The 14,027-nt window shown below is 43.7% G+C and overlaps 1 protein-coding gene across 4 annotated transcripts in view; it reads right to left on the reverse strand.

Moving 5' to 3' along the window:
• The window catches only part of LOC6610523 (DNA N6-methyl adenine demethylase), an 84,036-nt gene extending 72,463 nt beyond the window's left edge, over positions 1-11,573 (reverse strand). The window contains exons 1-3 of one of the 4 annotated variants that reach the window (XM_032718169.1): positions 9,367-11,573; positions 8,872-9,177; positions 3,533-3,550 (exon numbers count right to left, since the gene is read on the reverse strand). In XM_032718169.1, the coding sequence (XP_032574060.1) occupies positions 3,533-3,550; positions 8,872-9,177; positions 9,367-11,112 (2,070 nt within the window). In that variant the 5' untranslated portion in view covers positions 11,113-11,573. The remainder of the gene's footprint in view (positions 1-3,532; positions 3,551-8,871; positions 9,178-9,366) is intronic. The other 3 variants (XM_032718171.1, XM_032718170.1, XM_032718172.1) reach the window with 3 other exon arrangements.
• Between the last annotated feature and the right edge of the window lie 2,454 nt (positions 11,574-14,027).

The following is a 14,027-nucleotide window of genomic DNA, read 5'->3' on the forward strand; positions in this document are numbered from 1 at the left end:
GGTTCATTGTTGTTGCCGCTGATTCTGTGGAGTTTTTACTTTATTTTATTTGTTGTTGTTTTGTTTGAAAAAAACATTTCTTTAATTCTTTCTTTTTGCGTTTCCTTCGCTCTCTGGTGTCTTGACTGCAAACCACCCCCACGTTAGGGGATGTTTATGCGCGGCAGGACTTTCGTACTTTGGCAAATGACTTGACTTTGGTCAGAGAAGTGAGACCAACTTTTAGTTGTTGCCAGAGTCGGTCGAAAAAACCTGAAATTAAATTGATTTTTTCGTTCCTCTTTGCAGGAGGAATGGCAGTCGAGCGAAAACGGACAAATACATATAATCCCCTGCAACTCTTTCAGCGCTCGACAACATAACAATTTATTGTTTCAATTATATTTTCAATTTGCGCCGACAAACAAAAGTCCGCCAAATGCAAAAAAGGCTCTCAGCTATAAATAAAATAAATAGCAAACGAACTGAAATTTGTTTTCCACAACGCGGTGATGTTTTCCACATTTTTTTGTGTTTGCCAGGTTTATGCGCGAAATGGGGGATATATCTGAAAGTTATTGAAAGTAAACATGATAAAATAAAACCCGCACAGAGCGACGAAAAAATGGTGTGCCACTTTTTCTCGTTCTCGATGTAATGCCGGCGAAATTGTCTCAAATAATATTTAAAGAAAATTAAATTGAATTTACGGCGGTTCCTTGTTGTTTTTCTCCCGTGGGGAGGGGGGGTGGTGGAAAACCCGAAAGGAGGAAGGAGCAAACAGAATGATAAGCAAAAATAATCAAAAATCGATTTGGAAAGTGCGTCCCTGTTCTGCTCACTTTTACTCTGCTCCTCGTTTTTGTTGTAACAATATGCCAGAGTTTTCCATTTCCCATTTGTTGTCAAAATGCAATCATTCCGTTTTCTTTTTGGTTGTTGTTGTTACAGCTTGATAGGCACTTTGTAAGCAAAGCACAACAAAAAAGCAGCAAAAACAAGCAACAACTTTCTCCGGGAAACATTTGGAAATTGAAATTGTAAGGCAACGGGCTTTGGCCCTACGCTTTATACTCTCTGTGATTTTGTTTGATTCACTTGACTTAAACGGATTTGGCCAAAAAAAAAGGGAATTCGGCGGAAGGCAGGAAACGAAAAATTGGCAGGCAATGCAGGAAATGTTACATATTGAAATTCAAAAGTGGCAGAAAGCGTGTCTCATATGCTTATATTCAGGGATAATTTGACCCTTTAAAATGTATTAAATTGTAGGCAAAAGATAAAATCCAGCTACGTTTGAACCTATTAATAAACGATTCATTTTATTGTTAATTGCACACAGGAACCCGTAAACATCGCACATCCCCTGCTGGAAGCTTCTGGCCGCATTTAGTGCCCCATTTAGTTGACTTTTCCACCATTATTCCACCATTCTGTGCCAAAGGCCGCCAGCAATTAGTAAGTTTTGTAACCTGCTGACCCTCTGAGCCATTACAGTTAAGTATTCTCGTTCAAATAGGCGTGTGTGTATCTGTCCGCCTATGGCTGCATTTAACCCCTCGGAAACTGGACTAAATGACAACCGTTTCCTTCGACTCCGACTACTACTCCTCCCCCGCCGCCGCCGCCCCGCACTTTTCCACATTTTCCTGCCGCATTTCACATTTCAGCTGGGGTGCGAATTTGCTTAGTTTGTCGCGCAGTTAGGAATAAGCTGTGAAAAGGGTCCGCCGTCGACGACGACGACGAGTCGGTCAAGCTGAAAAATGCACTGCAATTGCACCTTGCACACAGATACACATGAACGGCAATGATGCACTGAGAGAGAATAGGGCTAACTTAGAAATAAATGATGTAAGTCATCCTGAGGCAAAGCCTCGCTTATATGCAGGTATTTGTACCAATGATCAGATTGATTTGCCTTACATTTTTATGCTTATATATAGTGATATATTTATAAACCCATGTCCATTTCTCTTAGTGCAAGTTTAACCCCTTTTTGGATATGCATCGCTGATATTTAAATTGAGGCAGCGGGCAGTGAAAAAGTTCTGAGGGGGCCGACACCGGGTGGAATGCACTTCAAAAATAGAAAAAAAGGGTTCCGTGGGTTCCGTGGGTACCACGCTTCTAGGACTCGGCATGTGCATGGATATCCTTGATCCATTTGAGCCATTTGAACCGACTGCTTCTCTGCAGCGGTCCTGGCATTTTCCCAACCGGTTGCTGTGGCAATTAGCGCCACAGTTCGGTGTCTAGCTTTGTTGTTTGTTTATTAATAAACAATAGCAGCCAACCAAATTGCTTAATTGCTGGATTGCACCTGCCCACCCCAAGGATCTCAGCTGAATGCTTCACCAGCCAAGGACCTCATTACGGAATGGATAATTTGTGACTCTCATTAAAAGAATGGACAGCAAGAGAGGAACCAACTGATTTGCACTCATTATTGAGGGAATAGAGGTGCAAAGGGCAGGCAATGCGGCACTTTTGTCCTTTAACTATTACAAGGATAAGTGCTCACAAAGTCCCTCTTTTTCTCAGCCTTGTCCTTATGCAAATCGCCATCAAGTATACGCAGCGTGTTCCCTTCCATGCGTAATTATATAACATTAATTTGCATTTTTCGCCTCTTTCCGCTGGTCTGTGCTAGTGCAATCAATGCAAATGTTCTCGCCGCTGGGAACTTAACAAGGATGTGAACATTTATTTATTAAAATTTAACAACGCTTTACGATCAGCGCGCAGATTTATATAAATGTCCGACCCGACTGATTGTCATCGGGCAGCAGCAGAACCACCACCAGAATCAGATTCAGAATCAGAATCAGAGCCACCAGATCAACCCATCCATCCCATCATCCTCAGGCACATGAGCGGCAAATCTGTTCCATAAATACACCAACAAAAGCATTCAATTGCGCAGACTGCCGAACACTCACACACGGACAGAGTCAAGCATTTTATTATTTAATTTATGCGGAGACAACAGAACAAACAATTCTGCTGGTAAAAAAGAGCACCGAAACAACCACACAATAGCTATCGGTACATAGATGAAAAGATACATTTGTATCTGCAGGGTAAACAATAGGCATTCTGCAAAACAAAACAACCCAAAAAACTACTGGGAACCAAATTTGCAGAACATTGATCAAATAATTGCGATAAAAACTATGGCCGAAGAATTCCAGGAACTTCAATCTTAATTACAGATCTAAATGAGATTGTTCATTCGCTTCAATAGTTCAAATTATATAATCACTATAGTGCTTATATAGCTTTTATAGGAACTCCTTCTTGTTGTTATTTTTTTTTGATTGCAATTTTTTGAATTTTCCGCAAGGGGTAGAAAAATGTGAAAATTTTAACATTTTCAGGCTTGAATACCACTGGATAGAGAATTTTATTGCGAATTCATTCCACTATTGGATCACTACTTCGATTCCTACAGAAAAAATACCGATTGCTCGTTGTGCTTTAAAACTATTAAAAAATAATAACTTAATGCCCCTTTAAGTGCAAAATAAATAACATTAATATGTATACGTACGGTTTTGGCTTTGGGTTCCTGAAAGAAAAAGAAGATAGAAATAAAAATAAATCAACTGTAAATAAGCTGTGATCCATAAAATAATTAGCAATAATTACAAATTAAATAAATCCGTGCACTGGGGAGTTTGGCCAACCAAAAATTACTCAACGATGGATAATAAAACCGTGTATGTACTGTGTACATGGAATATAGCACATAGCACAAGTGTATATAGCCCGCCTGTCAGAAAAAAAGAGCACTAATTGGCTGTCATGGCAGCAATTTGGTGCCCGAGTAGCCTCACCAATGAGAGCCCATTAAAATGAGAACAATGCACGTTCTAAATGATGGTGCTCAAAGTTATGATTTAAATTTTGGCAATTAAAGAACGCACGCATAAATCCCCACAAAGCCTAAGCTGCTTAAAATAAAATAATATACACACAAATCATCATTCATCAATGCCATTTAAATGGACGTGCGTGCATGTGTGTTTCCACAGCATGAGGCTTAAGTTCTGCTCTCAGGACTCTGTTCTGGCTTAGGATTCATATTCCTATTCCTATCCTGATTCCTATTCCGATTCGGATTCCTATTCCTATGCCATGGAGCACAATGCGAACAGATGTGCAGGCGAGCGAGTTCTGCAGATGGCCTACGAGTGATAGTGTGTGTGTGCTCCTGCAACAGATGAATATGCAATCCTTCGAGGAGGAAAATAAAACAACGGAAGCTGCCTGGAATTTTCAATAGGATTTGTGGCCCGGCGGTCGCAGGACACGAGCTACAGATACAGTTGGAAGTTATGATTTTTCAGGATTTATTTTCAAAACACAATGAATCGAATTTAAAATAAATTGAAAATATATGTATATCTTAGCACTGTGATCCAGAAAATAATAGTTTTTGCTGGCATATAATATTTATTTTCGTACACTCTAAATGAAATTGGTTCTTCATTTTCTGCTGTGTACCTGAGCCGAAACCTAAAACAAAACTTTATCTGCCAGCTGAGTGCAGAGCATTGAACTCGAACTGAAACTGAAAAACCCAAACTCAAACCGAAAATTCGGGGGGTAAGTAGATGGAGATGGGAGGCATGCCTGGCAGCATCTTTTGGGACTTATCGAATGACAAACGCACATATTGCTGCCTATAGATTGAATGATTGAATCACTGGCGGACGACAGGGACTGGGATTTCTGGAGCGGAAGAGAGGGCGGCCGTCGTGTGCCTGGCCACAAGCGACAATTAACCGAAAGACAACACATTTTTGGCCAACATATTTTTCCGTTTTTTTTTTTTTGCCAAAAGCTGAGCCAGAAAGGGACAACTGATGGCCGGGGAAAGAGATAGCTGGCAGGATGAAAGAGGATGCCCAAGTGCAACTGGATATCCAAGGAGCACGACCACGACCGAGTATCAGATTGCACAACATGTTCATAATGAAGCACATCCAGCGCATTATTGCCAGCGTCATCATCATCATCATCGTCATCATTGCCACCACCATGCGTTGCAGTCGGGGCTCAAGTATCCAGTGGAGAGTGTGTGTATTGGTATTATCCTGTTTTCCAGGAGCTGGCAAGCCAACGTGCCAAAAACGAAGCACTGCCACAAATAGTATCCCAATTTCTGAATGTTGAGTTTTAAGTTTTAAGCCAAGCTCAATAAACATAAGGCATATACTAAATATCTACCTAATATAATATAATTAGAATTTTTATATATGAAACTGATAAGTTTTTCTCTTAGGGACCAAGTTTTTAGCACAGTGCATGGCCACCTTGGCAAGTGCCCACGCTCTCTATTTGTTAGTGTGTGTTTGCCGAGAGTATGTCACGAACGGGGAGTGCTGTTGTGTGGGTGTGTGTGTGTGGCCTCAAGTAGGAGCAATGCACTCGTCCTGGCCCAAAGAAGGACTAAGGAGAAGGATACGGCGAGGTTTCATGTGAGCAAATGCACGTTACAGAGCATTTTGTATGCATGAAGCGAAAACCTTTAAGTTGTTATGGCTGTATGCTGGTTTTTAGTGACTCCAGTGCATTTGCCTCAATGAAGTTGGAGCGCAGCGTGAATTGAATATGAGAACGAAAAGGGAGATCTTGGAGTGCCACGGAAGATGCCAGGAAAGCATCCTTGGACAGCCCAATGAAGTCAATCACTCAAACCCTGACTAGACTCCAAACGGACTTTCGGGGTTGATTTCTATGGCTTTCGGTAACTTTCCCCCTGCTCAAACACTTTCAATATTTGTCCGTCTTGCTGTTGGTTTTCCTCTTATTTGTGAAAGCGAAAAAAAACGTACAAAAAATGTTCAAATTTTAATGAGAAAATTCCTAAGAAAAACTGCATATTTGAAGAAGAAAAAATGCCCCAGACGAATGGAGCGACACAGGAAATATCCTCTTAGATAGGCCTGTCCAGGGATTTCACTTTTTTTTGGTGGGAAAGATGGGAAACGGAGGTGGGAGTGAGTTCGCTGAGCAATTCAAATAGCCAAGTTAATGACTAAGCCCGAAGGTCTTTTTAGCTGATTTGGGAAAGTAAAGAAGGAATTACAAAAAATATTAAACGAGAAAAAAATACAAGAGGGAAATCTGAACACCGGAAAGGGACAGACTTGGAGTTCATCTTAAAGCATGAGTTATTTATGGAAAAGAAATGAGTCGAAAAGTGCATTGATCCGCCATCGATGGGAAACTGAAGAATGAAATAATTCACGTTCAAAATTTATCACCATTAAGAACAAAACCGGACCAAAGACGTTGGACAGATGGGACCAGCTGTGAGTTTTAGCTGAGAACTTTCAGGCTGAAAAAAAACCGCGAAAACCTTGTCATTATAAAGTCCATGGCATAAATATATGAGCACATGAGTAATTTCAGCATACACTGGCCTACAAAAGAGATTGCATTTTTTTTTTGGTTTTAAAATGTATACCTCAAGTGATTGGAACACGTAACAGTAGAAGTATCTTCTTGCTGATATTTATATTGAATTACTATATCATGCCACCTATTGACTGGTTAAAAAGTTTAAACACTTAATTCGCTTAAGATAAACCCCAGCCTAGTGACATAGTGTTCCAGTAGCTCAGCCGACATGTGAGGCAGTTGGACAGTGAAAGCCCTGATAATGATGTTGCGGATGGCGATGATAAAGCAAAGGAAGATGCGTCGTAAAACTGAAGCGTCAATTGTCCAGGAGGAGCAGGAGGAAGAGGAAGAGTGGGGGAATATAGCTCCAAATTGGCGTTGGACTATCGCGACGCGTATCTTGTATCTTGTAGATACCCTGTCCATATTGACATGTCAACTGTTGCTTCTCTCGGTGAAACCGCGAAATTTACAACTTTATCTATGTGTGTCGTCGGCAGTGAAGGGGTGGGTAGCGGCAGCGGGGGGAGCGGCTTATAACCAGGGGCTCTGCAGAGGGGGAGGGCTATGGGTAGGGGTCTATAGTTGAGATCTCTGCGTGCCATTTTCTCGTTTGACGGCCTTTTGTATAGCGTCCGATCTCCTCGCTCCTGTCAACCTTAATTGTCCGTTCGTGCCGTCTCTTTCTCTGCAGCATATCCCCCTCTCTCTCGCACTCTCCCATACAGTTTTTTTTTGTTTCCTGTTTGCAGTCCGCTGATCGCGACTGAGAGACAAAACGCTGCGCACTACTCGCTTATTTATTTATCTGTCTGTCTGCGTGTATCTGTGTGTGCCGCTTTGTTCGCGTGTATTGGTATGTGTATTGTATCTGTGTGTGAGTGTGCGATCAAAAGCCGCGTTTGTAACATGTGAACATCTGCTCCTTTCCTTTCCTTTTATTATTGTTTTCGTTGCCTCGTTTCGTTATTATCGTTATTTTATTGTTGTTCTTATTATATATGTATGTATATGTGTATATGGCATATTGGGCATTTGTTGCTGCTGCTGTTGCCATCGGACGCCTGTATTTGTGTTCTGAGGCCCCGAGAAAATAGCGTCGCAATGTGGAAGCGTCTGTCAATATTGGACATACTCCAAATACCCTGATTATCTGCCGGGGCTTCGAGATTTGCCAACAGGGCGAGGGAAATTGGAACAAGACCTTGGCCAACCGGCATACGAATGAAATTCTAATTTTATGTGGCCCAGCCAATTATAAAGTATGTGGGAAAGGTTTAAGGGCAATGCTATAATTGGGCACCAGTTTACCAAGGAAAGAAATTCTAGTTAAATCGAGTGCTTTATGGCCGTAGGTAGGATTATAAAAAGTCATGTTAGTACCTTCATATTTAGTATCATAATATGACTTTTTACGAGCGTCGTTTGTAATAAAGTAAAGTCATTCTTAAAGAAGTCGTAATTCTTTTAATAAGATACGTACTACGCTCATTCAAACTTCTTCAACTTTAAAATTGATATGTGTAGAAAATTAAGATGCACACATATCCTTGGCAACAGATCACTTGAAACTCCTTAGTGGTCCATGGGCCATTGAACTTGTTCCCAAGCACTTCACCTCGAATCCACCCAATCCAAACTTCGAGTGACGACATGCAGCGCAATTTGATATCCCAGATTCGGGAACCTTTCACGCACACATGTGCAACCTGATTTCCAAACGCTTAAAGGACACGCTGTGCCAGCGGCATCTTAAGTGATTTCGAAAAGGAGCTGGGAAGCGGCAAAAGTATCTGGAGGATGCGCGGATCACTCGGCGCAGATACTCAGATACCCAGATACAAGAATTCTTGAGTGCACGTCGTACGCAGGCACTTGGGCACACACACACTCCACTCATTGTAGGTTACTAGTTAAATCTCAAATCGAGGCAGATGGAGAAAGAGACGGCTGCCGGAGGGGCCGACAAAAAGAGACGGGACGAGGCACTTGGCCAAGGAACATCTGTTGCGCTGACATAAATCCTGAGTGACTGACCGCTGGTGCGAAAGACCGCGAATCTCGAATGCGAATGTTCATGTGGATGCGACTTGGCCGCCGGCGCTCGTTTGAGGACCAAAACCAGTTTGCACCGATTCCCAGCTGCCCGTTTGGGTACAGTGGTTTAAAAGATGGACATTCTCATTCAAATCATGTACACCTTACACCAATTTGAAGTCCGAAGATAAAGCTCTTATTTCAATTAAAGGGATAGCAGTAGGAGAAACATTTCACTCTACAATTTGATTATCCACATTACATTTCTTACAGAAAAGAAGTTACAAGTGATTTAATACCCGTAAAACCACTGTGTCCGCCAATTTCATTGAGTAACTTTTGCGCTGCCCGTGAATGAATCTGTGGGATACTCCCCACCGCCTTCGTACTTCGATTCGATGGGACAGGATCTGAGAATGGAAAACCAGTGAGTGGACTTACCTTCTTTTCGGTGAGCTTCTCGCAGCGGCGCTGCTTGCAGATCTGGTGGCTCTTGTCGTTTCGGCAGGGGGCGCACTCCCCACAGTTGTCCTTGCGCTGGCATCCCACGCACTCGCCGCACCGCTTGCGCTTCTTCTTGGACTGGAAAAGAGAGCAGGAAGAGGAGTTGTCGTTGGAGTGGTTGTGGTTGTGGTTCTGGTGGTTATGGTTGTGAGTGGTGGGTGTTATTGTGATTGTGGGTGGTGGCAGTGTCATTGGCGGGTGGTTCAGTGTGGGTGGCGGAAGATGGTGGCGACGACCGTAGTCCTGTTAATCGCAGCGGTTGCCAGTTCGCCCCGTTTCGCAAGTTTATCGGTGGGGTTGTCGAAGATTTCCGGAATATATCGATCAAAAACTTCTTTTGATTCTCGTTTGTAATGCAAATGGATCGCACAAGATCACATGTGAATCGATGTATACTTTCAGCTTCAACAACCCCAGCCTCCGATCACCTACCTGCTTGTCGCATCCACTGGCATGGGCATCGTTGCTATCCCCCATGCCCAGGGCACTCAACGGACTCTTGAAATTGGCCGTGCTGGAGACGGCGTCCACTTGGCCAGGATTGCTGGGGTCTACGTCCATGCCGCTGGCCTCACTCTCGGCACTGGACTCCAGCGAATTGGGCCGCTGTTTCCGGCGCTCTTTCTTCCGCGCTTCTAGCCGAGCTATCGGCGACTGCAGCAACTTCTCGACCTTGACCGGAGTGGTGGTGGTGGGCGTGGGCTGGGTCGTGGTGGTGTGCGGTGTATGACTGCCACTTCCACCGCCAGCCGCCTGCGGATAGCTGTTGTTGCTGTTGTTGCCATCGTACGAGGTGGGCGTGTGCATGCCCATGGGTATGGGATGCGGCTGGCCGTGCTGCAGCGGATGGTGGATCAGTCCGCCGCCACCGCTGTTGCTGAGATCAAAGTCCTCCTTCTTGAGCAGCATCTCGAAGTCGCTGCTGCCCGAGCTCGGCTCCTTCTTGACACTCAACGGGGTGAATCCCGGATAGAGTGGCAGCTCCGCGTAGGGCGTGGGATACCCGCTGGCTCCTCGATGATGGTGGTGTGGATTGAGGGCGTGGTGGTGCGCAAAGGCGTTCGGCGGCGGTGGTGCCGGAAAGCTGCCCGCTGATGGCGGCGTGATGCTGGCCTGCAGACTCGAGAGTTGGGTCAACGGTGAGCCCACACTCATCATGCCCGGCGAGCTGACCGAAATGCTGGCCGGCGACATGGCCACAGTTTGCAGGGAGCTCATGGCGGTGGGTCCCACGGGTCCCACTACTGAATTGGGACCTACGGAGCCAGGAGGTATGGAACCTGCAGCAGCTGCTACTGCTGCTGCCGATCCTGGTGGCACTCCTGCTCCTATGGGCACAGGCATGGGTGTTCCATCCGGTAGTAATTGCTCATTGAAGCCATGGAACTGGCTTTGAAACGACGGCAGCTTGGAGAACGGCTCGAAGCCGCTCTTTAGCTGCAGATGGGGTTGCGCCTGGGGTTGTGGTCCATTGTCCTTGGACTCCATTTCCCAGGGACGCGTGTAGCTGCCGTTCGAGTTGGAATTGGAGTTCGAATTCGAGTTGGCGTTGCCGGCTGAGTTGTTGGGTTGCTGGTTACCCGGATTTCCTACTGCGGAGGAGGCGGCGGAAATGGCATTGGCATTGGCATCGCCGTGCCGCTGGCCACTGTTGCCTCCACTTGCAGCATTAGCATGGTTGCTGCTGCTGTTGCTGCTGCTGCCCAAAGGCGCTGGAACCGTGGTATTGCTGCCGTCGGCGTTGCTGTTGTTGCCGTTGTTGCTGCTGTTGCCGTTGGTGTTGCCGGTGGCGGCCGCTGGCTGTTGCTGTTGCTGCTGCTGCTGTTGATGTTGCTGCTGCTGCCTGGCATAGTAGTCCCAGTGCTGCTGCTGCTGCTGCTGTTGCTGCTGCTGCTGCTGATGTTGCTGCTGGGCGTGATGCTGCTGCTGTTGCTGCTGCTGCAGATGTTGTTGCTGCGGATAGTGCTGCTGGTAGTGATGATGCGGATGCGAATGCGAATGCGGATGGTGGTACGGCGTGGTGTAGTGCTGGCTGAGGCTGCTCAGCTGGTTGAGATGGGTGTTGTGCAGGCTGGACACGGTGGCCTCCACAGATGTGGCTGCTGCTGCAGTTGCTCCCAAGTTGCTGCTGTCGACGGTAGCACCTGTGCTGCTCTGGGCTAAAATTGAAGACGCCATTTAAGCTCAAACACTGGCATGGCTATGCAGTTGTATTGAAAAACTGCGGGGCTTTTTTTTTTTTTTTTCGAAGATTCGTTTTTAGTTTTTGTACACTTTTCGGTTCACTTTTCGTTTGTTCGTCTGCTTTTTGAGGTAGTTCTTCGTAAAAATTTTTCTGATTCGACTGGTTTGTTTGTTGGCTAGTGTAAAACACTCTGTTTATATCCGTATAATAGATTTGTATACTATAATATAAGTTGAAGCTACTCCAAGATTTGTATTTCGTTTATTTTGAACTCACTGGTTTTGCGTGTTTTAATGCAAAGTTGAATATTTACTTATTATGGTGTTCTTCTTTGTAAAGTGCTTTATTAAATTGTTGTTTAAAAATTGTTTAAGATTTGTGGTTGGTTGTTTTGTACTTTATTCTTTTGTTTGTTTGTAAAACGGCAGCTAGGCAAAAATTTGTATTTTGATATTTGATTTAATTTGTAGCAGACTTGGTTTGGTTTTGGTTTTTCTTTAAAAAATCTTTGTAAATTTGTAATTTGTAAAATTTGTATTTCGTATGCGTTGATTTGTTGTTTTATTTACGTTATTAATTACTTGCTGTTTGTGGTTGATAATATTTGACGCTTGCTTGTTGTAAATTGATTAAGTTTTTGTACTGTGGTTTATGCTTCGTTTCTCAATTGAATTTGCTTGTAATATGTCGTCGGATATAAAAATAATTTAAGTATTTATGTCTAGTAAATTGTACTTATGCGTAGGCTTAAAAATCTTTGTCTTCCGTTTTGTTTGTTTGTTTGGGTTCTGGACTTAACGATTAATTAAACATTAGCGCGTTACTTGTTATTGGCTTTAATAGTAATAATATTTATATTTCATATAAGTTGTGTGTTTAGCCTAATTCATTTTACGCCTTTTGTTCGTTTGGTTTTCAATTTTGATTTTGGGCCGAAAGGTTTCTTTTTTTTTGTAAGTTGCTTAAATAGCTTCCAAAGTACTTTGTGTTGTTGTGGCCGCCGTTGTTCTCAAATCCTTTGATTGAAAGCTGTAAAAATGAGAAGAAAAACAAATTTGGTTACTAAAGTTTCAGTTGGAGGTGTTTCTGAGTTTCTTATAAAAATATCCTTGCTGAAAACTTTTCTTGCCCATTATGCTTTTTTTTAATTTCTCTGTTTCTCTTTCCCTCACTGGCCTCAAACATCTACGAACTTCAACACATAATTATGGTCTTTGACTATATAATGAGCGGCCAAGTCAGCGAGGCAGGAAGCGGCAAAAAAAAAATAAAAAACGAACAGCGAAAAAAAATGAGCTAAAGGACACTCACTTCTGGCTTTTTATTGCCGCTGCTGTTGTTGTTCTTTCTCGATTTTTTTCATTTTGGCTTGTAAGTTATGCTGCCAAGTTGGTTTTGGCTTTGTAAAGCCTCTCACACACACAATCGCACACACACTTGCGAAACACACTCACTAACACAATCACATAAGCGTATTTCAGTTGCCTTCAACGCCGTTGTCATTTTCTTGCCTTTTTTCGCCATTTTTGCCCGCTCTTGTATTTTTTCCTTTATTTTTATTTTTATTATATTCTTTATTTTTTGTGGCACAGGTGTACTTTTGGTTTCTTTTTTTGTTGCCGAGCGCGTCCTTTGGCTTTTTGCATTTGGCCAGCGAGCATTTCGTTGCGCTTCACAAAGTTCATTGGGCTCGGAACCTGGGCTTTTTCATCACCACGTCGGCCAAGATGATGATGATGTTGATGAGGATGATTTTAATGTGCGAGGATGATGATTATGTGTGCTCTGGATGGTCCCCGAGCTGCACAAGTTTTTAAATGCAAGCTGAGCTGCATTAATGCATGACTTTTGAGGTGTTAAAGTGAGTGAAAATGGAATATTAATAAGGTCGGCTAACCGTAGTGCAAGAACATAAAATTTCTTGAACTAACCAATCCCTCAGTTTTTGGGAATTCATTTTATTTGAAGCATATAACAGTTAGTTAATTAAGCAGAAGCTATGCAAATTAAATTATAAAGACAAAGATTGTTTGGAAAGTATTAAATACCATCATATTGTAGCTATCCTATCTGGCATTGCGCGCTGGTACCTAAGATGTTTCCCCTAAGATTTCCCACACTCAAAATTAACCTTCTCGCATCCCTGTGCACATTTCACCCCCGAAGTTTCGCAATGGGGAAACTTTTCGCCTGATTTCGGTTGACAACTGAGTCATCTGCCCCATTGTTCTCGTTCGCCTTAATTTCTTTCGGGTTCCTTAAGGTTCGCGTTGCCTTGAGTCTTCTGCACATTGTTGCAGAACGACAATTAAAGTCTGATTATTTTGTCGACTGCAATTTGCGTGCTGCAATTGCCCCGTCCCTGCCCTTTCGCCCCGTCCCGCTTGCTCCCCTCGTGCCGTCTCGCTCACATTATCTTTGTGGCAGTGCCTTCAATAAAAACGGTAAAAGGCCAACGGCCAAGCGCAGCAAACCAACAAAAAAAGGAGGAAAAAGCGGAGAAGAGAACCTGCAGCGAGGAAAAAAAAAACACAAAATGTTGCAGCTGCCACAATTTGCTGCACTTTCCGTTTTATGCGATTCCGTTTCGCGTTTCCACTTCTGGCCTTTCATCCTGTCCTGTTCTGCAGCTGTAACTTTGGACTCGTCCTCCGCCTCCGGCCCCTCTGTTCCTCCCTTTCCTGGGAGAATTACGAGCTACGAGTTACGAGTCTTACGCTCGACATGGCGCGATAAAGATCCCGATCCCAATCCACCGATCGCACCATTGACCACTCGCGATTTGGTCCGAAATTGGGCCAAGGAGTTGGGAAAATGGCAACATGTGCAGCCTGCAATTAGCTCTTCCTTCTTCCTTGGCCCAAGCCAAATCGCAACATCGAAGGGAAAAGTTATGATCTATTCCATG

Source organism: Drosophila sechellia, chromosome 3L (genome assembly GCF_004382195.2).
Source record: "Drosophila sechellia strain sech25 chromosome 3L, ASM438219v1, whole genome shotgun sequence".
NCBI lineage: Eukaryota > Metazoa > Arthropoda > Insecta > Diptera > Drosophilidae > Drosophila > Drosophila sechellia.